The following is a 23,450-nucleotide window of genomic DNA, read 5'->3' on the forward strand; positions in this document are numbered from 1 at the left end:
CACCCTCAGATTATGTTACATTCAATACTGTGCTAAGTAAGATCCTTAGAAAGTCTCATTAAGATGAGACTTTCTAGATGGTAAAAAGTTATACAAAACACAATCAGCATTTACTCTCGTATTTTGATACTGGCAATAATCTGTGCTGAAGAAAACACTTACTGTAAAAAGTTTCATTAAAATAGTATTATTATTATTATTATTTATTTCTTAGCAGACGCCCTTATCCAGGGCGACTTACAATTGTTACAAGATATCACATTATTTTTACATACAATTACCCATTTATACAGTTGGGTTTTTACTGGTGCAATTTAGGTAAAGTACCTTGCTCAAGGGTACAGCAGCAGTGTCCCCCACCTGGGATTGAACCCACAACCCTCCGGTCAAGAGTCCAGAGCCCTAACCACTACGCCACACTGCTGCCCTATAAGTATAAGTTGTTCTCTGGATATACAGTATGCAAAACATATGAAACCTATTTTCCTGACATACTGCATCCCCTAGTGGGGCTATGTGAACCCAGGAGCTGGATAAGAACACTTTTAAACATTACAACAAAATAAACTTAAGAACTCATGGAATGCTGTTAGGGAAACCTTTGCCCTTTGGTCACTGTGACTATGTTACAACACATACACTGCAGTTTATCTTTGGCTTTTACCCCTCACAGATAACAATTTGATAATCAATGCAATAAAGATGCACTTATAAGAAAACTTTGCTCTGGTCATATTATAAAAACATGTATCCACATTACACACTAATTAAAACTAAGAGCAGCCCTCTCTTCCCTCACAGTTTCAGCACAGCGATTAACAATGTTTAAATAGAAAAGACAAGACACCGCAAAACAAGAACATAAGAAAATGTTACGAACGACAGAAGGGCTTTCAGTCCACCATTGCCAGTCTGTTCATTTGGGTCTCTAATGATCCCAATGATTGAGCATCAAAAATTCAATTTGGTAACCCATTCCATACACTTGTCCCTGTTTAGAAAAGTGTCTCCTAGCTTCATTTCCAACTATGGTTCAGGTTGAAGTGTTTCATCTAAAATACTGGATAGGGTTAATTCTTTTTAAGATTTGAAGTCCCCCGTAACTCTTCTTTGTTCTAGGTTAAAGTTTGTAGGATGAGAAATGACGATGAGATGGTAATGTTGAGTTTTAAAAAGACAAGTTTTAACAAAACAAACATGATTGATACACAATCAATGCTTTATTATAATTTGTAATTGTTCACATTTGGAACAAAATATAGATCACTATTGGTGCAATATATTGCCAGTAGTTTAACATCACTCACATTGTTTAATTCACCTATGCTCTCTGGGCTGTAGTCGGGTCGATTCACCAAACTTGGCCCCCAGGTATGGTCCCTGCACGTTCAGTGCAGTGGGCAAAGAAAGGGGTACGTCTGTACTGGAGGTGTGCATTGTAGAAAAAAACAACCGATAAAATATGAGCTTTGACTCCCCTCAGTTGTTTTTTCCTACTGTTGTTTGGAGCATGCTTTATAAAACAACACCACGCTGTTGATTCCACTCTTAGGGTTGAAGGCCAAGGCACCCCATTCCTGCTGTGAACCCAGCTCCTAGGGGGGTACTGTAACAGACGTGGTGCAGTAGATTAAAAAAACAAATATGTTTCATTGTTATGGCAATGCATTCATTACTCCTGTAACACTGATTAGTAGTCATAATGTAGCTGTAACAGGGTATAAATGACCGGCTTAGTACGCCATGAACTAGCAAGAGTGTAATGTCTTTTATTCACATTACAGGGCATACATTTGAAACAACTGCTGTTGATATGAACTGCTAGTCTTCCAGCTCCAAGCCAAACTCTCCATACAGATCCTTTGTGGTCACACCTCTGACTGTCGCTGAAAATAAAAATAAAAATAAAGTCAAAAGTGTACAAAGTCAAAGTGTACAGTCTATACAGCAGAAACGTAAAGCCACATGACCTGCTGCCTTGACCAGCAACATAGTTACCAAACTGTTCGTAGGTTTTAAATATGAAGTCACTACCGAATATGGTTTCTGAGTTATGAAGCTTTGACATTGTGGCAGCTTAAGCTTTCTAAAACATACAAACAGTCAAGAAAGGGTTCATTTTTCATGAAAGACACCTACGATTTAACTTGACAGAGAGAATCAGGGGGACACCAGTATCTTGAAGCGTTAGGTTTTTATCATCTGGAAATTGTTAAGTTATGTGATCCTAGTATGGTGGCCATCTGAGGTCACAGGTAACAAAGTGAAGGGAGTTAGAAGAGATTCCATAACAATGAAAATAAGTTGCTAGCTGAAATGCTTTATATTTTGCATGGTAGGTTTCAGTTTTCCCATGGTTATGCTATGCATTTAAAATAGTTTTACCCCTGTTTGCCAAGTCTATTTATATGCCTTACCAGCAATCCAAATAAGAGTTTGGGTTTACTCTCCAAGATACTATGTGAGATACTATGTGAGTAAACTGTATTTTGGGAGAGTGTGGCAGGGTGCACCGCCCATGTGTGTGTTACTGTTGGTGTGTATATATTGGTGCACGAGGTATAAATTGGGCTATGTAGCACGAGTGATTTAAAATGTATATTTGTATTTAGGTACAGGGATTGCAAAAACACTTAATGTGCAGACAAAATGTGTATTAGTATGTGGGCACAGGGATTGCATACATTAGTTCACGTGCCAGGATTCAAGTGAATGATTAATTAGCAGTTGAGTCCCGGCACAGCTGTATATATAGAGGCACGAATCATTCACTCGAGGTTGCTGTGTTCAGAGGCGGAACGAGAGTCAGGATGTAAAGCAAAGGAAAGCTTAGAAATAACAATTGATACTTGTTTGGTTCCGTGTTCTGTTTTGTCTGTTTGTTTTGGCCATCGTACCGTTTGTTTTGAGTGTTTTATCTTGTGTAAACCATTTGTTTTGTTTATTTATTATTAAACCGGGCAACAGCGCATTCACTCACAAAACTGTTGTCTGTCTACTTCCTGGCCTGACGTCACCATGACAGTTTAAAAAATGGCAAATGAAAGAGAGCTCTGTATGATATGCGAGATTAATATATATAAAAAAAAAAAACACAGCAAAAAGTAAACAAATCAGATTATGCTTGTGCACGCATAATGATCTCTATGGAAGGCCATCTGGGTCAAAAACGCGTTGTGCTGCTTTAGAGCGAGCCAGACTCTCAGAGGACAGAAAATAGGCAAGCACATAATTCTGAAATATCTCGTTTAAAACAGTGCCTAACTTGCTGGAAATGTTGTGTAGTGATTTTTATATAGATTTTATATATTATATAATACACGAGAACCAAAACAGTGAGTTTTTTCTCCTTAACTGTACAATGCCATTTCCACGTTTGTTTTATTTTTCAGTATTTAAAGCTAAAATGTCAGTTTTCATTTGCTTGTTCAGCTACAAAAAGGCACAAGCAAACCTCATGTTATTACTTTATGAAAACGTGTCAATGGCCACAGTTTACTGTGGAGAAACGGCAATGGCAAGGAATGAAAAAAAAGTAAAACAATAAATAAAATGTGGTGTCAGCTTTATGTACTTTATTTTGGGAATAAACAAAACAACTTGAACTGCTGTTTGGCGTCCTTTGTTTTGTAGTTCATTCGCTGGGGTAAAGTAAGGCCTACGCAACGTGTTCTTTATTCCTGGGATATTTTTCTATTTTAACATGTTACATATTGTAATGTTTTGCTATAAAATGAAGGCACACACACAGGCCACGCCCCCCCCCCTGCCCCTGCTGTTATGCTGTCTCTGCCTGTGTTCTGAGCAATATAATGGCTTTTATTAGTTTTTGAAAATAAACAAATATTTAAATTGAGCGTATGTCTAAATTATGAGCGAATATCCAAACATGAAAATTCTGTGTTCGTCCCAGCACTAATTTTCATGCTAACTTGGGGTATGCATGAACTACAACCTTACTTTGAACGACTGTACAAAAACTTTGTTTTACAATAAAAACAAAAACAATTCTTATTTGCTTTATTGATCACAAACAACATGTGGCTGTGAAGAAACAGAACTTTATTCTAATTTCATTTTTTTATTCCAATGCTGCAGATGGAATAACAAAAGGCCTGCGTGCACATACTATATATTTCTAAAGAAACAATAATTTAGCATTCCTTGTTGATCGCCTTGCTATAGCAATATAAAGCACCCCAACTCCAAAAACGGAATATTGTACTTATGATATAGATTTACTTTAAAAAATTAAGGTAACAGATAGGTAAATTGGTACAGTAGGTTAAGTTGAGGGGGACATCAGTGACATTTAGTCCCGTGCAAACCGTCCATTTCTTTATCCCAGATAATGATCACAAAAGTCCACTGATTTTTTTACAGGGCATCGGGACCTTCTGTAAAATTTAAAACTCAGGCATCCTGTATCTTTTTAGTCCTGTGCGAATCAATCATGTCAGTGTTAAGTTAGTTGATACAGCATTTCTGGGGTATTTGCCTCAAAGCAATACCAGCCTTCACAATAAACCAGAATATAATATTAAAAGTACGATCTGTCCTGAGATTCTCCAGTTCTGTAAACCGCTAAGATTGTGCATAACTAAATCAGGGACGGTCGAAAATATAAAACATAATTGCCGACTCCTAAAAAATGGATGCTTTGATTAAACGGTGCATTTGAAGATATATATGGAAATAAATATGACTCAAGGGACAAAATGGTTATTCTAGCCTTTGGAAAAGAAGGTACAACGAAATCAAGCACAACATCACATTTAATTTGGAATTTACCGACTTTCGTTGATAAACTAATCCACGTCTGGAAGGTTACTCCGCTTTTGACCAACTCTGAGGACACCTGATTTTGCGAATCATGCTGAAGACAGTGCAGAGAAACCCAGAATCGAAAACCAAGAATCCAGTTGCTTATTCAGCAGTCAAAAACACATGTTTCAAGTGAGTGGAATCAACTGTTATTTCTAAAAAAAAAAAAAAATGGAAAACCTGAACTTCATGGTCACGTGTTTCTGGCAATTCCCAGACGGGCTACAAGCTGTTCCATCATTTCTAGCTACCGCATACAATATATTCACAATTGACCTTTGAGAAGCCAGAGACCAGTGTAGAACAAGAAGCTCATTAACATGCAAACTCAAGCTGTGCAGCAAAATTGCTAAGCATATTCATCATTCATATTTTTTAATGCGTAAAAAACACCCCTTGCGCTCCCAAGTGGCTGATGCGCCCTATAGCCTGGAGGTTGCCGGTTCGAGTCCAGGCTACCTTGAGCTGCGTGGTCCTCCGACGCTGTAGCTCTAAGGTGGCTGCATGGCGGGCCCGCAGAGTAAAAAGAAGCGGACGGCTGACAGCACACGTTTCGGAGGACGCGTGTGTCCGTCTTCGTCTCTCCCGAGTCAGCACAGGGGTGGCAGCGGTGAGCCGGGTTGAAATAAAAATAATTGGACCTTTCCCTTAGCCAGACAGCTGCTTCCCCAATTGACTGACATGACTTCAGTCAGTGACATGCCTCACCCAGAAGACACTGCTGAGGTGAAATGACCCAGGGAGTGCAAGTGTAACACAGATCTTGAGAATGAGGTAAACTCTTTAACCTAAAAGTACTAACATTTTAAAATGAAAATACATGTGCGTATAACGTGTTTCTTTCAAAACTGCATATTTCAGTTTAATGTAGCGAATGGAAGTGCAAAACAGTTAAGGGTTTATTTGTCAGAGACCGCTGATTTATTAATCAATGTTATCTAGTGTCACGTGGAAAGCAATTTGATATTATTTATTAGTCCAGTTTGTATGCATCAGCAGCATAAAGAAAATCTGATCAGACTGAACTGGGACTCCATCACACCCAGTTAGGATTGTGAGCTAGCAGAAATCGTTCTCGCTAACTCGCAATGATGGAGGATGTTTCGGCCAATGCAAATGGGCTTGCTGCATTTAAAAAAAAGGAATGGAGGACAGTTCATTTTTTAACGTCAGGAAAATATTGGAGGTAAATTAAGAATATTAAAAATAGGAATTATACAACAGGATATTAATAGGCCTTTTCACAGAACAGTCTGTTCAAACAATGCCTTACCCAGCCTGCCCAACAGCATCTGTCCCACGTCCTTGATGTCATTGTATTCATGAAGCTGGTCAATATGCTCGTCCAGCTCTTCCACACTGTAACCTCTGCAGTTGAAGGGAAACACAAGGTCCCGTTTAGCTTTCTGCAAGTCAAATCATTCTTCAGAGATTACCATTACTGCATTGCCAGACTTCACATTCTAGGGTTTGAAAGCACATCACACAAGTGGGTACAATCTAATAGATAGTAGAGATTTTGTGAACAAAAACAAATCGCCAGGGACACTCTGTCAGGGGCATATCTGATAGAATGCTTTGTAGACATGAATTAAAATGGACATGTGGAAAAAGGACACTGTGGTCAAGAACATAGTGCTCCTTCATTCTTTTGCTACCAATCATGAAAAATTGAACAGTTATTAGTAAAGGTCCCTTGTGCTGTATAGTGCATGTACATCTTATTGTGAACCTGGCCTAAGCAAATTGTGAATTTTCTAGTTGAGAAGAATCTTTAAAAGGGTCACTGGAAATTGACTAGCAGTTAAAAAAAACAAACGTGGTCACTAAACATTAAAGGCTCACTTCAGTTCAGGGTAAAACTATTTAATAAATGACAGCAGTGTTCAACATTTGTATGACTTAAATTGTACATAATAAATCTACTTTAAAAAATGTATTAAAGCTTCGTGAACAGGGATCAAAGCTCAATGTGTGCTGTCTACTTCATGATGTGTTCAGAAAACATTAAGGGTCACATGACCTCAATATGGCAGCCATCCGAGAGAATGTCACAGTTTGCAGTATACAAACTGGTGGAATGAAACGTCTTGTGCTCATTATGAAGTATACAATATTACCCCAGTGAACTGCACCATTATGTTCAAAATTTAAAAAGCCAGGTATGCCAAAATATTAATGTCAAACCAGACAGAGACTGGCAGAGCACAAAAAGGTAAGATTTATGGAATTATTTTATTAGCTTTAAAGAGCTACAGAACATATACCAAGCCTTTATCATGTTTGTTACCAGTGGTGTAGTGCTATATTTAGAAGTGAGGGGTCGCTATTATCTACTATTTTTTAAATAAATGTTTAGCTTATTTTATCTACATTATTTCTTATATATGGGTGTGGCAGGAATGGCTGAGTGGTGACGTCACGGCAGAAGCAGGGACAACAACAACAAAAAGGTAGGATGCAGTGGCGCGGGCGCCGTTTTATTTAAAGCAACCAAAAATAAAATAAATATTTCAAACAGAAAGCACTCGCTCACAGAGCAAAATAAAAGGTTAAACAAAAACAAATCACGAACACAAAATCCAAAATAAATAAACCATAAACCATACAGGTCAGGCTGGGCAGTCGCTGTCACTGTTCCTGTATGCTATGCTTTAGTTTCGTTTTTAAATAAACCTTCTCTCGCTCTCCGTCTCTATCACCCACCCCGATCTAGAGAGCTGCAGGCTTTTTATAACAGGTGACCATCTCCCGATTAGCAACAAATTAAATCGCCTAATTAATTCGGGAGATGGCCACCTTCTGCACGAGTTTTACTTATTACTCCTGGCAGAGGACGAGCACTGATCTCGCCTCTGCCAGGACACGTTTTAAAAAATAAACAAAACACGGCGCTACGCCGTCATAAATATAATACAATAAAACTAAATACAAAAGAAAAACACACTGCACAGGGGCGGAGGGGGAGACCCCGATCTAAAAATAAATAAACAATGTACAGGGCTGCTCGCCCTGTTACATATCCCCCCCCTTGTGCGAAGCACACATGGCCCCAACGGCCACCTCCCCCCTCAGTCTCAATGTCCCGGAAGAGGGGGAAGCAAGTTGTTTCCGGGGGGTGGCCATGGTGGAATCTCCAGCACCCCCCAATTATTTGTGGCCAGCAGCTCCCTCTTCTGGGGCTCCCTCCACACTCTGTCCTGCCGCGAAATTGCGGCTGGGGGATCTGGTCTCCTGACCTTCCCCCTCCTCTTCATGGCCAGCAGTTCCCCTCCGTGGGGCTCTGACCACCCAAACTCCTGCCGCGAAAGTGCGGCTGGGGGAGCTGGTCTCCTGACCTCCCCCCCTTTCTTGATGGCCGGCAGCTCCCCTCCGTGGGGCTCCGACCACATGACCTCTGGCCGCGAAAGTGCGGCTGGGGGAGCTGGTCTCCTGACCTCCCCCCCTTTCTTGATGGCCGGCAGCTCCCCTCCGTGGGGCTCCGACCACAGTGTAGGGACCCCAGGTGAAGCAGGATCCCTGGCGACCCCAGGCGACGGCAGCGGACCCTCGGGAGGCGACGGCAGCGGCAGCGGACCCTCGGGAGGCGACGGCAGCGGCAGCGGACCCTCGGGAGGCGACGGCAGCGGCAGCGGACCCTCGGGAGGCGACGGCAGCGGCAGCGGACCCTCGGGAGGCGACGCAGGACCGGCAGCAACCCTAGGAGACGCAAGGGAGACACAGGCGACCCTAGGCGATGCCGACGGCGGGAGGGGAGCCCCTGGCCATGAAGGCGGCAGCAGGAGCTCCACTTCTCCCAATGGTGGTGGTGGTGGAGGTTGAGGTAGCTCCTGCTCCTTTCCTCTTGACAGTAAAGGCGGCAGGGGCTCCTCCCCTTCTGGCGGCCAAGGCGGCAGGGGCTTCTCCCCTTCTGGCGGCCAGGGCGGCAGGGGCTCCTCCCCTTCAGGCGGCCAAGGCGGCAGGGCTTCCTCCCCTTCAGGCGGCCAAGGCGGCAGGGCTTCCTCCCCTTCAGGCGGCCAAGGCGGCAGGGCTTCCTCCCCTTCAGGCGGCCAAGGCGGCAGGGCTTCCTCCCCTTCAGGCGGCCAAGGCGGCAGGGCTTCCTCCCCTTCAGGCGGCCAAGGCGGCAGGGCTTCCTCCCCGTCAGGCTGCGAAGGCGGCAGGGCTTCCTCCCCTTCAGGCTGCGAAGGCGGCAGGGGCTCCTCCCCTTCAGGCGGCAGGGCTTCCTCCCCTTCAGGCGGCAGGGCTTCCTCCCCTTCAGGCGGCGAAGGCGGCAGGGCTTCCTCCCCTTCAGGCTGCGAAGGCGGCAGGGGCTCCTCCTCTTCAGGATGCGAAGGCGGCAGGGCTTCCTCCCCGTCAGGATGCGAAGGCGGCAGGGCTTCCTCCCCTTCAGGCTGCGAAGGCGGCAGGGCTTCCTCCCCTTCAGGCTGCGAAGGCGGCTCCTCCCCTTCTGGCAGCGAAGGCGGCTCCTCCCCTTCTGGCTGCAACAGGGAAACCAGCAGGCATGTTCCCTCTGCTGGCGGTGGTGGGAGTGACATGTCGTCCTCCCACGGAGACGGAGGTGGCACCAGCAGGTATTCTCCCTCTGCTGGTGGTGGGAGCGACACGTCCTTCTCCCACGGCGGTGGAGGTGGAACCAGCAGGTATGCTCCCTCTGCTGGTGGAGGTGGGAGCGACTCACAGTCCTCCCAGGGCGGTGGAGGTGGAACCAGCAGGTATGCTCCCTCTGCTGGCGGAGGTGGGAGCGACTCACAGTCCTCCCAGGGCAGTGGAGATGGCACCAGCAGGTATGCTCCCTCTGCTGGCGGAGGTGGGAGCGACTCACAGTCCTCCCAGGGCAGTGGAGATGGCACCAGCAGGTATGCTCCCTCTGCTGGCGGAGGTGGGAGCGACTCACAGTCCTCCCATGGAGACGGAGATGGCACCAGCAGGTATGCTCCCTCTGCTGGCGGAGGTGGGAGCGACTCACAGTCCTCCCATGGAGATGGAGGCGGCACCAGCAGGTATTCCCCCTCTGCTGGCAGGTACCTGGGCTGTGGACCTTCGGCCTTCCCCTTCTTGGGCCGTGGACGCACCGACTCCCCCCTCTTGGGCCGTGGACGCACCGACTCCCCCCTCTTGGGTCGTGGACGCACCGACTCCCCCCTCTTGGGCCGTGGACGCACCGACTCCTCCCTTTTAGGCGCAGGACGTTCGGGCTCCTCCCTTTTAGGCGCAGGACGTTCGGGCTCCTCCCTTTTAGGCGCAGGACGTTCGGGCTCCTCCCTTTTAGGCGCAGGACGTTCAGGTTCCTCCCACTCCAGGTCCGTGTCTTTGAAGACCTCCAGGCAGTGGTGCTCCTCATGCCCGTATCTCATGCAGTTGGTGCACCACTCCTCTTCCCCTCGTTCCACTTTTCCTCTCTGCCTCCTCCTCCTCCTCCTCACCTCTGTCTGTGTCCCCTCCTCCTGCCATATGGGGAAGGTGCCAGGGGAAATGTGCCATGGCTCCCCACAGTTAAAACACCACTCCTCCCCCAACAGGCAGGTAAGGCAGACTTGCTGCGGCTGTTGCTGCTGCAGCGGCTGCTGTCTCCTCATCCTTCTTCCTCCCATCTTCCTCTTCAGTCTCCTTTTCTCCCTCCACACACTCAAAAAACGAAAAAAAAAAAAAAAAAAAAAAAAAAAACCTGCAGTACTCTCTTCTGCCTGCGTCCTGGAGGCGCTGCGATCCCACTTCTGACACCACGTGTGGCAGGAATGGCTGAGTGGTGACGTCACGGCAGAAGCAGGGACAACAACAACAAAAAGGTAGGATGCAGTGGCGCGGGCGCCGTTTTATTTAAAGCAACCAAAAATAAAATAAATATTTCAAACAGAAAGCACTCGCTCACAGAGCAAAATAAAAGGTTAAACAAAAACAAATCACGAACACAAAATCCAAAATAAATAAACCATAAACCATACAGGTCAGGCTGGGCAGTCGCTGTCACTGTTCCTGTATGCTATGCTTTAGTTTAGTTTTTAAATAAACCTTCTCTCGCTCTCCGTCTCTATCACCCACCCCGATCTAGAGAGCTGCAGGCTTTTTATAACAGGTGACCATCTCCCGATTAGCAACAAATTAAATCGCCTAATTAATTCGGGAGATGGCCACCTTCTGCACGAGTTTTACTTATTACTCCTGGCAGAGGACGAGCACTGATCTCGCCTCTGCCAGGACACGTTTTAAAAAATAAACAAAACACGGCGCTACGCCGTCATAAATATAATACAATAAAACTAAATACAAAAGAAAAACACACTGCACAGGGGCGGAGGGGGAGACCCCGATCTAAAAATAAATAAACAATGTACAGGGCTGCTCGCCCTGTTACAATGGGTCTAAAAATAAGAACTGTTGCAATTATTACATCTAATTGTAAAACGCTGACACCTGAGCACAGCGTTGATACAGGTTCCCTTCACCTCTCTACATTATTCACACCTGTTGTTCCAGATCAGGCAAGCTATATTCAAACTTTTTTCATTATTTATCTCTCAAGAGTTTCTTAGGGCTATTGTATTCTTTGCTTATTTGTATGGGTTACACACATGTATATCTCCATATATTAATAGGATCAAAACAGTTCAATATTCTAAACGTGAAGTATCGAAGCGATGCTCTCCCTGCCCAAGAGAATTGGGGGGGGGGGGGGGGGGGGGGGCAGGGCAGCGCTCCCCCGCGACCCCCCCGCACTGCACCCCTGTTCGTTACTAAAAGGAACAGATTCTTAATGCCTGTATGACCTCAATTAAAAGCTGTTTAAAATGAGCAAGCAAATCAGCAATTCCGTTTTTATTATAACAGGCGGCTGAAGGTGCCCTGGTCTAAAGGGTAACATATAACACCCTGTGAAACTCCCAGAAGCTAAACGCATTGGCTCGCATTTCAGTACCAATCACTGCTTTTCCTGTGACTGATGTTCATAACGGATGTTTTTTTCAAGCACTGCTGATGACACTTTTCTAAACCACTGCTTACCGCAGAAACACGTCACCCGGATGCTCAAGCTTCTTCCATGGATTTTTTTCAGGCCAACACAATGTAATGAATCAATAAGTAAAAGTTGTAATATAATAGTAATAGTGGCATTCCTGTGGCGGGTTCCTCAGTAAGTCCCTCTTCAAATACTTCACTGACTCAAACATTCCATTATTACCTCGTAACAGGCCACAGCAATGACATTTTCCCTTAAATACCACACTGCATTTTATTTTTCAACAAGAAACTACACAAGGCAGCGACAGGCCGTGAAACACGAGGCAACTTTTGTCAAGTTTGTAAGCACTTTATTCAAGTGCTCTTCGGTGTTGTTGCTTTGCTGGGAGTTGCCTTCATGGGGTGTCCTGACGTACTGTAAGATTCACAGTTCTTTAAATGTGTAGACTCACTCTGTCTCCCCACTCGTAACAATGGTTTACTCACTCAGCCTCCAACAGTGCAATCTGTGTGCTCAACTCCTCCCGTCTGCCCTTCAGCTCCTCAATGTCCTCTCGAAGGCTGACCTGGTCCACTCTGGAGGAGCGGGGGGTGCCTGGAGACAGGAGCTGCAGCAGCCCACAAAAGCACATTTAGTTGTGTCATCTACTATTACAGCAGAGGTCTCATATGCAGTGCTTGCACACTCTGTATTTCACACAAAAAAATGATGATGCAAAACATTATCTCCATTAAATTGGTGTAAACAATTTTATAAGAAGTGCAGATAATGTGGTTTGCATTGGGCACTTAATTGTTAAACATTAAAAAAACAATAAACAGTTATATAAATGCACTAAGCTTTAGTGCCTGTAACTTGTTTGATGTCCTATTGACATTACTGTATACACAAAGTAGTTGCAATTACTCTTCTAAACTCACTAAATGGCAACATCATGACTCCCCTAGTCATTGAGGGATGCAATCACTGTAGTTTAGTGGTTAAAGATGATAGACTAGGAGGCAGTGTGGCTAGTGGATAGAGCTAAGGGACTGGGATGCAGTGTGGACTAGTGAATAGAGCTAAGGGACTGGGATAAAGTGTGGCCAAGTGGCTAGAGCTGAGGGACAGGGGTGCAGTGTGGCCAAGTGGATAGAGCTGAGGGACTGGGGTGCAGTGTGGCACAGCAGTTGGAGTTTGTAAAGAGGTTAGACTTGAGGGACTGCAATTTCAATGTATTTATATTATACAAAACTGAGAAAAAAAATCTGAAGTTAATTTACCGGAGATTTGAAGCCAGTGTTAAGATTCCTTGAAATTCTAACAGGTGTTCTGAAAAAATGAAACAAAACAAATACAAAACAGTAACTGAATTAACCTTCATGCGGTATACAACGGTTCTTCTCCACAACTAAACTGCGCGCAGCAGCGCCCCCCACTGTGAAACTCAGGTACTGTTTCAGGTTAACAACATTGCGGTCTTCTTCTGTATCTTCTCATGCACTGAGGGCGGTTTTATTCTACACAGGAATATCCAATTACAGCACACATATTCTCTCACTAATGCGACAGAGAGCTATTAACGGTATCTTAAAATATATCATTTTATTTATCTACCCATACCTGGCAGAGTAAAACAGCACTCTAACTTTGGTAAAATGAAAAGTTTAGGTTTAGTATTCAAATGTTTTAATTAACGTTTGCCCAGTAATTAATTAAACACACACGTACGTGCGAAAGAAGGTAACTTAGCTCCCTATGTTACGAATGTAAAACTGTTTACATACAAGAAGCGGCAGACTACCTTCTGAAGAGGCCTTTCGCCGGGCGGCTAGACCCTTTTCTCCACGGCGTGGTGTTTACATTGGTTTGCCCTGAATCACCCCTGACAGCGACAGACCTTTCCTCTGAGTCCATTGCATTGCAAAGACTCGCAACCACGTTTTTTTTGTTTGCTGTAACTTCAGTCCCGATTCGTCGCTATCACAACACAGAGCGCCCTCCAGTTGCTGACGATATGTGGGCAAGCTCTATCTTAATCCATTTGATCAACGGGGACATCATGTGGACACAACTCTCAAACTGCACGCAATAGGAATGAGCCACGCGCCATAGTGTTTTATTAAGGTTTTGCTTTTTGTCTTACACATTAAGGCAGTGGCAAGCTTCTTGGATAAACCATATCGTCCCATGTTGGGACAGTCTGGGGAAGTTTAGTGTTCACTGTGCCTGGTTTCTTTTAACTCAGCCTCTTTAAGAGATACAGGACTACAAGTACCAGAATGCATTGTGAGTTAAAAGCCTGGACTGTCTTAGTGCACACGGAGCTATACATTACTGTATGTTTAAGTGTAAATGTAAGAAGTAAAGGATATGGAGTATATAGTATTCACCATGCTTTACCTAGTCATATATCACAACACGATTGAGTTTGTGGAGTAGTTGCTAAGCAACATATGCATGAAAAGATAATGTATGTGTGACCAATAACTAAACACAGAAGGTAATAGGCTAGCACACATTGGATCCGTTCAGTTGCAGATCTAAATGCAGTCACTGTATTAAAATAGGATGGTTTGTATACCAAGGTAGGAATATCAAACAAGACTTGCAAGTATCCAGCAGGTGGCAGCAGCGATCTATTATTGTTTCAACAGCAGCAGCAGCAGGTAGTACCACATGTTCCTATTTTACATTTGTTGAAATGTTGGTGTTTTTGTTGCATCTACAAAGCTACTACAATGTTTTCAATAAATATGCACACAAATATTTTTTAAATCTATGGGGCACCACACAAATAAAGGCAGGTCTAAAAAATGATATAGACACAATAACAAGTAATTTTAGGAAACAAAATAATTCCATACATCAAATGGACAGCATTTTTATTTCAAAACTTAATATCAGGTACTACTCTTGGTTAAAGAAATCTGTGTTTGCAAGCCATGGTGTCAGTTAGTGTTGCAGTGTCTTGGTCATTTCACGTGGAGGGTGGAATTATCCCCACCCCTGCAGGGGCTTCTTTCCTGTCATTAATCAACCAGATGATTCCCCTATTCATCCTTTCAGCCAGTAACATGTTTTGACTTAAAAGACACTCCTGAGGGGAAATGACCCAGAGTAAAACAGATATCCTTCGAATGAGGCATAGCTACTACAGCCTTTCTGTTACTTAATGTGGTGCCAGATACCATGCTTTAAAATGGAAATGCATGTGTTTCTTTCAAAACTGCACACTTGAGATAATGGAAGTGCAAACAGGTAGGATTTCTGGAATGATTGTGTTAGCTACAATTACTTTACTTTATGTAGTTTAGTTCAAGAGGAAGCAGCTTCAAATTGAATGTTCTCCTATTGCAGGCTGCTAGAACTGAAGAGCAAAGCACCTTTACACAAATAATCTCACGTGAAAAATAAATATGCAAATGAAATAACAAGCACTCAGAATAAATGCAAAGATCATTAAAACACAAGGGGACATTCAAAAATGAATTGCACTCATCACTTGTGCTAAAAAAAATCTTTTTTTAATTGGGCATGTGTAATAATATTAATTGTTTCAGTACTAGGGGCATGTACATAATATAGTTGATGTGAATACATACACATATTTAATCATTGTCTTTCAACAAAATGGCCCATCATTGTTACGTATCATACAAGTAGCCCATCAGGATCATTGTAACATATTGTGATACATATCATATCGTGACATTAGTGTGTTGTTACACCCCTACACAGTACAATGCATTAGGCAGTAAGTATGGATATTGTGCAGCTCTAATACAAATCAACTGTGTCCAAAATACTGCATTTTGAAAAATAAGAGCTACAATTTAATTAGAGGACCCTTGAAAGACCTATCCAAAATGTTCCCACATTTCCCTCAAAGTTAACTTGACATTTTGGAGTTTCCTGTTTATAAAACAGACCAAGAGCTCTTGGAAACCCCCAATAATAAATACTGCAAACGTTCTGAAAAAGAGCAAAACACTGAAGCCCAGGCATTGCGAAGCAGCCTGTTCTGAGCACAAACCCCATCACATCTGGAACTCATCAAACTGAAGAGATGCATGGGGTAGGGCTGGAACCAGAGAGGGTTCACACCTTACTTCACATTCTGAAGAGATGCATGGGGTAGGGCTGGAACCAGAGAGGGTTCACACCTTGCTTCACATTCTGCCAGATGGTTAGAAGATTAGCCAGTTCCATTTTTCAAAAAACAGAAAAAAAGACAAGAGTGATGTATTGTTTAATTTCAGAGCAGAACCAATCAATCAGGTGCTTTAAACACTATGGTTATGAACTCTGGAGGAGCGTGCGGAGCGGCTTGCAAAGACTAAACAGAAACGACGAAGGAAAGGTACGTGTCAATGAAATGTGGCTGCTGGAGCTGTCATGTGATGTGCTCAGTGTTTGGGAAGCTACAACATGTTACAACATGTTTAATTATTACAGTAACTTATTAGTTACAAATCGTTACTTCTCAGGCACAGTTTACATATGACAGAGATTTTTTCAGTTTTGTCAGGCTGCAGCTCGGAATGTGACATGTAAGGTTTGACTTGCACTTTGAAGCTCTTTCTGACCTACAGGGAGCACTGCATTGGCCTTTTTTAACCCCAAAGTTAATAGTCTTAAGATAGTTTACCTCAGGGTGCTTCAGCAGCCCCTATGGGTTAGGAACCCTATGAGTCCAGGTGAAGATTTCCCAGTATACCATCCATTGCTTAGGTTCAGCAGGTGAAAAGAGGCAAAAACCAGCTTGACAGCGGGAGGTCGGCTGTTGTTCTTCAGTCCTTCTAAATGCGTTGGAGCACAAAATTCAAATTGGGTAGAAAATGGGAGGTTTCTTTTTTCCTCACATATCCCAGTCTTGTTTGCACAGGGCTCAGAAGCATCTTCAATGGCTGTGCATCACAGGGCTGCTCGTAAACTAACAACCGTCTAGCTCCTAAGTCATCCTTACAGTCATCAATATTGGAATATTGTATAGTCATCTCTGTTCTTGATCTGCTCTGTGCATTTACACTATTGGAAAGACATGTAAACACAAACATATTCCAGTTTATTCCTTTCCATTTACGCTTTCACCATGTGTATTTTGGGTCAAAATACTGGGAAGAGCATGTAATTGGACCCTTACTGTTTGTAACAGATTGTTACCTAGCGGCTGATGAGTTAATAATACTGACATCAGCATAAGACATGTACTTACCTCTAAACTAGGGAGCTTGTGCTTTAGTTGAATGGTAAGGGTTAGGGTTAGCTTGTTCTTTAGTTGAATGGTAAGGGTTAGGGTTAGGGTTAGGGTTAGCTTGTTCTTTAGTTGAATGGTAAGGGTTAGGGTTAGGGTTAGCTTGTTCTTTAGTTAATGTTTTTTTTTAATGTGAGATTGCACAATGGAAGCTGTCATAGTTCAGAACTAAAGGTAGGACTCTTTTTACACAGAGAATGCACGGAATGTCCTGCCAGGTGAAGTAGTAACATCTCAAACACCAGGTATTGTTGGGGCAAATGGTGTTCAAGGAGGGGTTGAGCCATGATTGATTTGTTGCCACCGTCGTCCCTTTCAGAAGACAATGCACCACGGAAACATGGGCACATGCTATCATGTTCAGAGTTTCAGTTTTCATTCCCTTTCAGAAGACAATGCACCACAGAAACATGGGCACATGCTATCATGTTCAGAGTTTCAGTTTTCATTCCCTTTCAGAAGACAATGCACCACGGAAACATGGGCACATGCTATCATGTTCAGAGTTTTAGTTTTCATTCCCTTTCAGAAGACAATCTTTGTTTTCAATATTTGAATGAGAAGTCCAATCATAGTTAAAGCTAGAGGTAACCTAATATTTTTAAAATCTTCCTTTATTAATGTGTACAGGTGCTTGACATTTTCCAGGTACAGAACCAAAACACAACAGTAACTTATGCAAAACTGTAACCCACAATTTAAGACTTTTATATCAGATTTTAGGGCTCCAGTTGAATTTTTCCTAATCATTTTAGAAGCATTCCATATTATATTGCAGACTTTTACTGACTAATGAACGATAACACTAAAAATAGTGAAGTAAAATTATAAGAAAGTCAATTTTATGATCATTTCTGCAAATGTCTTCATCAGTTATGCCAAACATTTGTCTATCAAACTTTTACAGTAATGTCACTGAAATTCAGCCCCAGTTTGTGTTAGGTCCTCACCTTTCCTAATTCACAGGATGCAACAAGGACATGGTGGATGCAGGGTGTCTATGGGCTTTGTGGAAGGGATAATGTGCCCCTGTGGAATGGCTGAGGCAAAGGAGCTGTAAAACACTTCACACCACGAGCAATAAAAGGATCATGTTTCAGCTCCGTCTCAGAGATGAGAAAAACAGCAGCTGAAAAAAAGTCATTTTGCAGCGAGGCACAAGCCAGCCAGACTCCCTCAGACAAAAACACCTTTTCTTAGAGAAAACCCTGGAGAACTGGCCAAGAATCAGAAGACCTTTGTGGTCCTGAGATTTCACAGAGACTGTTTTGTCTAAACCTGTAGCATATGTTTGTAGATTTTAGCAAGTGTTTTGAACTGGGAATAAGAGGGGCTATTATCTGTTTTAAATAGGATATCCTGTGCAATTAGGTGAGTTAAGACTGTATTCTCTGTATAATATCCTAGACCATCCTCATCTGTCTTTTGTTATTGGGCACACCTACACTACTCTCCAACAAGTATTGGGACAGATGAAGGAAAGTGAAATGACTTTCTTTGTTGCCCATTTTATCATCAATAACTATTAAACACTCAGTAGTGCTGAACTTAGAATATCAAAAGAAAACGAATCAATTCAATGACAAATGTTTCAACTTTTTCAGTGTCACCATTTCATCCCATTCAGACCCCTGGCTTACTAAATATCTTCATGTCGTCTTAGTGTACTTTTTAGTCCTTTTTTTAGGATGACTGTGTAAGAGCTCCCTGGTAATCAGTATGGCTCTTTTAGTCAAACAGGTTGGACCGCTCTGGCATGGAGTACCCCTGATGGCATTCTGCATCCAATACATGCCCCTTGAAGGTGCTGCCCCCACTCCCAGCCAATACAATAGGGTGTTGCATTGGTTAAAGGATGGAATTTTCTGCCTCAACGCAACACACAAATGATTTACATTGCTACAGAAGCACTATTTCTGTATTTGACAATCATTATTTATTTACTGATATCCCTACATGCTGTTACGGTATAGCAAATATAACCTAATAAAGGGACTTTTTCAAGATACACATTTTATTAACAAAAAATATTAACCATTGTGTTTAAAAAAACCCTCATATCTGCCAGTTGTGCAGATTTGTGCTAAAGTATGCAGTCCAGACTGACGTCAATGGGGGGTCAGGTCTCCAAAGATGAAAGACATGCAATGCTTGTGAATTACCTGTTGCACTAGCTAGCCCCCTGTAACTGACATATTGAAACAGAGCAGTTCTGCGCTAAAAGAAAATACATTCAAATGTGATTAAGCCTTTTATTTTTTAAAGCAGTACAGCTCTTCATATAGGTGGAGCCAGCATCACTGAACAAAGTACAATAAACAGGCAGTTAGCATGTCACTGCAGTGCGTTTAGATGAAAGCTATCAGAAACAGCTTGGGGAAAATGACTAAATCACTGAGGGTCTGGTAATTGGTTAGATTTTTTATTTTTTTTTGCTTTGCTTTACCGCTTTGTTCAGACAAAAAATAAACAAAAAGATTAAATTCAAAAAGCAAAATATATTTGTATTTAGTTATGTTACAAAACATTTCAAAAGTTAAATTACAAGTGAATAAATCCAGCCTGTACAAGCATACCTTAGTAGAAAGCTGGCAAAGTATAATAAAGCCTAGTGAAAGCTTGGTGAAACATAGGTAAGCCCAAAGAGGTATGGTAAAGCATATTAAAACATGGCAAACCATGGTAAACTGTAACCAAGGAAAAGACATAGAAAAAGTGCTAAATTACCATGGTAATCTTTTATAAGACAGTATATGCTGTAATTATATATTACAATATGAGATTTGTGTTTTCAGTTTACAGAGAAATGTCAATTTGAGCTCTGGCCAGATCTTATACCAAAGTTATTGTGTAAATCAGTAACATAAGACTACATTATGTTTACATAAGTAGAATTAATGTAGAATTAGAAACAGATTTTGATGGAGCCATTATCCCTAAATTTAAACTCCTGTAACTCTCACTGTAATAGCAGGCTTAGTTTCAAGCTTACACCATACCAATTACCATAACATTTGTATATACAAGCAACTCAGAGTGCTTTACAAAGCGAAGACATCTCTACAGAGCTAAATAAACAAAAGACTTATCAAATAAGGTCTTTAACCCAGCCAAAACTGTGAAATGTCTCAGCGTTCGGAATCAGGTTGGGAACCACTCAACGCCCCAAATCTTGAAATCTAGGGAGTACCAGAAGGATGGCTCTTGCTTCACTTGAAGTCTGCTTCACTTGCTGAAATACGCTGGACCCTGAACAGTTTTGTAAACAAAAAACACGTATCTTGCTCTTAACTGTACTGTAATTCTTGATATGTATTTTTTGTATACAACTGTAAGTCACCCTGGATAAGGGTGTCTGCTAAGAAATAAATACTGCTACTACTACTACTACTACTACTACTACTACTAATAATAATAATAATAATAATAATAATAATAATAATAATAATAATAATAATAATAATAACATAATTTGAAACAAATGCTCTACTTTACTGTAAGCCAATGCAAGCTCCAAAGAAGCGGAGAAATGGGATGGAAAGATCTGGCTGTGTGTTTTACATCAACTCAAATCTGTTTCATATCAACTGCAATCTGTTTAGTCTGTGATCCAGTATACAGTAAAATCAAAAAGCCTTACAAATGTCTTTGTATACAAAAACAGTACCTGTAGGGGTATGCTCTATAATATAATACAACTGATTTGTTTATTATTAATTATCTATAAAGGCAATTCTCGCTGCGACAGACGATTCTCAATTAAAATTAATAAGACAATATAAATAAACAACTATGTTTACAAAACATATGAAAATAACATTCAAACATAATCACTCTTTACAATTTAGGATTTCTACTCCTTATGAAAAAATAGTCACTATGGGGAAGGAGTGTGTTATATACAGTGCAATTCTCTTAAATTGCATTGTTGAGATTTAGCTTCCCCAGTGTACAGGCAGTGAGAATGTGAGCACACTGGTTTGTCCTGCACCATACCACTCTGTAAAACTTAGTTCAATGCATTTAATATGGAATGTTGCCTAGAAAAGACAAGGCAACCCCACTCCCCAGTCCCTCTCTCTGAAGGTCCTGCAGGTTATTTGGTTTCTGGCTGGGGGCGGCGGAAAGGTAGGCCTGGGTCGCAGGCCCGAATCCAGGGACGTTTAGTCGTTGAACTCCAGATTGTTTGAATCCTGTCTTTTATCGCTGGCTTAGTCCCCTGAAATGTAAATGTCAATTTGTCAATACAGGAATACTGTATTTATACTGTTTTTACTGTGCATATACTTTAGCAAACATTGAGAAACCATAGAATCTCAAGTTGGACTGAATATTTTCATAGTTAGACTGGAATGGTTCAAACCACAATGAAATTGGAGCCTTCATTTCCACCTCTGCAATATATCTCATATATCAATCTGGTCAATTACTATGATTTTTTTTTAAATCTTATTTTAACGAGGGTGTGGCTAGTTTTGCTTCAATGTTGTGATTATAAGGACTTCAATTTCGGAATAGTCAATTCCTTATTTGTTTAATGTCTTATTCTTTGTGTTTTGTATAGTTTTCTATTGCTGATTCGGAATGGTTGTGAGTTATCTTCTATAGAAAATCACACAAAGGGGACAGAAAACACAGTGGTCATTTTTCATTATCACTTCACTTCAGAAATTCAGCTTTCAGGAGTCTTTTCTGAACAGAACGTTTTTGCTAGAATAGTTCGTAAATTAGGTAAATAATAATCTAATCTGAAACAACAGATTTATTTTCAGTGGAGGATCACTGTTGCGTGTCACCTCTACAGTCCTGCAGTGAATCTGATAAAAATGGCTTCATACACAGCAGCAGAGAGTGTAACAGCTGAGCTTCGCAGGGTTCCCTCCCGTTCCTCCCAGTCTGTTGGTCTTCGGGAGAACCAGGACAAAGGCCATGGCCAGGGACACGTGATAAAAACTGTGAACGTAGGTGTAATCCCATTCCTGCGAGGAAGACAACCAGTGAAAAATACTTGTTCTAGTTTTCTGCCATAGATGTAACACAGGATGGACCAGCCACAGTGCCAGCACAGTGCACAGCTATGTACTGCCAGCACTCCAAAAGGAAACTTAATCCAAAGTGGCTGTTCACTGTATACCTTTACTGCACAGCTCACTATACACCTTTACTGCACAGCTCACTATACACCTTTACTGTACTGCTATAAACATGGTCTACTGATCTATCCTATGTTACATATGTCTATGGCAAAAACTAATGAGAAGACAGTATTTTTAAAATAGTCACTCCTGTATGTTAATTTTACATACATTTACACTCAATAGTTTTTATTATTGTAGCATTAACATGGGGTTTCGCATTGTGAAAGTAAATGCCTTGAAAATATGCAAATCCGTTTTGTTTCTTTACCTCAGAATGAATGAATGTGTGTAAATTCAGGATATATGCAGAAACAGAAAGCTAAGCCCTTCTAAAAACAATCTTAGAGATTTTTGTATTCTTTCCTTAGAACGTTCATATACATTTGTAACATTCTATAGAAATATTCTGCATTATTCTATAGAAATATTCTATATTCTACAAGAAAAAAACAGACTCAACAACAAGGGCTGCTACTGAGGTCTTCATCAGATTCTGTAGTGTCCATTTTTTTCTGAAATTGTCTTTACCCGGTATTAATGGTAAAATGAATATCTCTGCTGGCTTGATATAAGCAGAACACCTTGAATACCCAGTCGTACCTCGAAGTAAAACCTGAGCATGAGAGCCAGTGCTCCGAAGCAGAACCCCGGCCCCACCTGCTGTGTGTACACACTCTTCTCAGGGTATAGGCCTTTCTTTTCCTTCATCTTCCTCAGCTGGAACACAAAGGCACACATAGATAACCCTTTTCATCACACTGTGCTACTGGGCCTTACTCATAAAGTAGCTTTAAATGACCTTTTCTTAGCTGGGTATGGCTAGCAATTCAAAAGGACATTGTTCACTCCTGACACCAGGAGGCGCTGAAGCTAGGTGAGGGCTTTCCCTTAGCAGGATCTGCAGGACTGTGATGTTTACCGGCCGCCATCTTGGTAAGGATAAAACATCATGAGTGTTCCAGGCTCTGCCCTCTGCTCAGGCCATAGGTGTTGGGCTGCTTACAGGGAGGAGCTTGGAGTACTAAAGGGAACACGTTGTTTGATAGCCCTCAGTCAGAGGAGATCAAAAGGAGGATCTGACTGCTGACAGAGTGCTGTTTATGTTTGTTTACTTGACTGCTTGTGTTTTATACTGCGGATACTTTGTTATCGCAGACCTCTAAGGAATTGTTCGTCCTTGCTGTGAGCAGAAGACTTCTGAAAGGCTTTTGTAAAGCACACTTCAAGAACAACACCACCTGAACGTTTGGCTTGCAGTCCCCCTTTGTTATTGGAAATAAATGCGTCACACAAG

The 23,450-nt window shown here is 42.1% G+C and overlaps 2 protein-coding genes across 6 annotated transcripts in view; both read right to left on the bottom strand.

Moving 5' to 3' along the window:
* Positions 1–1,201: 1,201 nt before the first annotated feature.
* On the bottom strand, positions 1,202–13,814 carry LOC131696601 (DNA repair protein SWI5 homolog). 2 transcript variants are annotated; one of them, XM_058987102.1, is made up of 5 exons: positions 13,662–13,814; positions 13,045–13,093; positions 12,268–12,389; positions 6,098–6,192; positions 1,202–1,886 (listed from the first exon to the last, which is right to left on the bottom strand). In XM_058987102.1, exons 1-5 carry the CDS (start codon positions 13,676–13,678, stop codon positions 1,822–1,824), a joined length of 348 nt encoding a protein of 115 aa, XP_058843085.1. In that variant the 5' UTR covers positions 13,679–13,814; the 3' UTR covers positions 1,202–1,821. The 2 variants fall into 2 exon arrangements, with proteins under 2 accessions (XP_058843085.1, XP_058843084.1); XM_058987101.1 differs by having other exon boundaries at positions 13,566–13,811.
* A 5,682-nt stretch (positions 13,815–19,496) lies between these two features.
* LOC117421824 (protein myomaker) overlaps positions 19,497–23,450 on the bottom strand; it is a 31,590-nt gene continuing 27,636 nt past the window's right edge. For 2 of the 4 annotated variants that reach the window (XM_058987103.1, XM_034036220.3), the window contains exons 4-6: positions 22,757–22,873; positions 21,857–21,997; positions 19,497–21,237 (exon numbers count right to left, since the gene is read on the bottom strand). In XM_058987103.1, coding sequence (XP_058843086.1) covers positions 21,115–21,237; positions 21,857–21,997; positions 22,757–22,873 — 381 coding nt within the window. In that variant the 3' untranslated portion in view covers positions 19,497–21,114. Of the gene's footprint in view, positions 21,238–21,814; positions 21,998–22,756; positions 22,874–23,450 lie in introns of all 4 variants that reach the window. The other 2 variants (XR_009307351.1, XM_034036222.3) reach the window with 2 other exon arrangements.

The sequence above is a fragment of the Acipenser ruthenus genome, chromosome 15 (assembly GCF_902713425.1).
Source record: "Acipenser ruthenus chromosome 15, fAciRut3.2 maternal haplotype, whole genome shotgun sequence".
Taxonomy (NCBI): Eukaryota; Metazoa; Chordata; class Actinopteri; order Acipenseriformes; family Acipenseridae; genus Acipenser; species Acipenser ruthenus.

Bases quoted from the DNA above. Each gene is read 5' to 3' on its own strand.
- LOC131696601 (XM_058987101.1), bottom strand. From the start codon at position 13,678: ATGGACTCAGAGGAAAGGTCTGTCGCTGTCAGGGGTGATTCAGGGCAA. The intron at 12,390-13,044 runs GTAAATTAACTT...GGGCTGCTGCAG, and splicing joins ACACTGGCTTCAAATCTCCG to CTCCTGTCTCCAGGCACCCC. The intron at 6,193-12,267 runs GTGAGTAAACCA...CTTCAACTGCAG, and splicing joins ATTGCACTGTTGGAGGCTGA to AGGTTACAGTGTGGAAGAGC.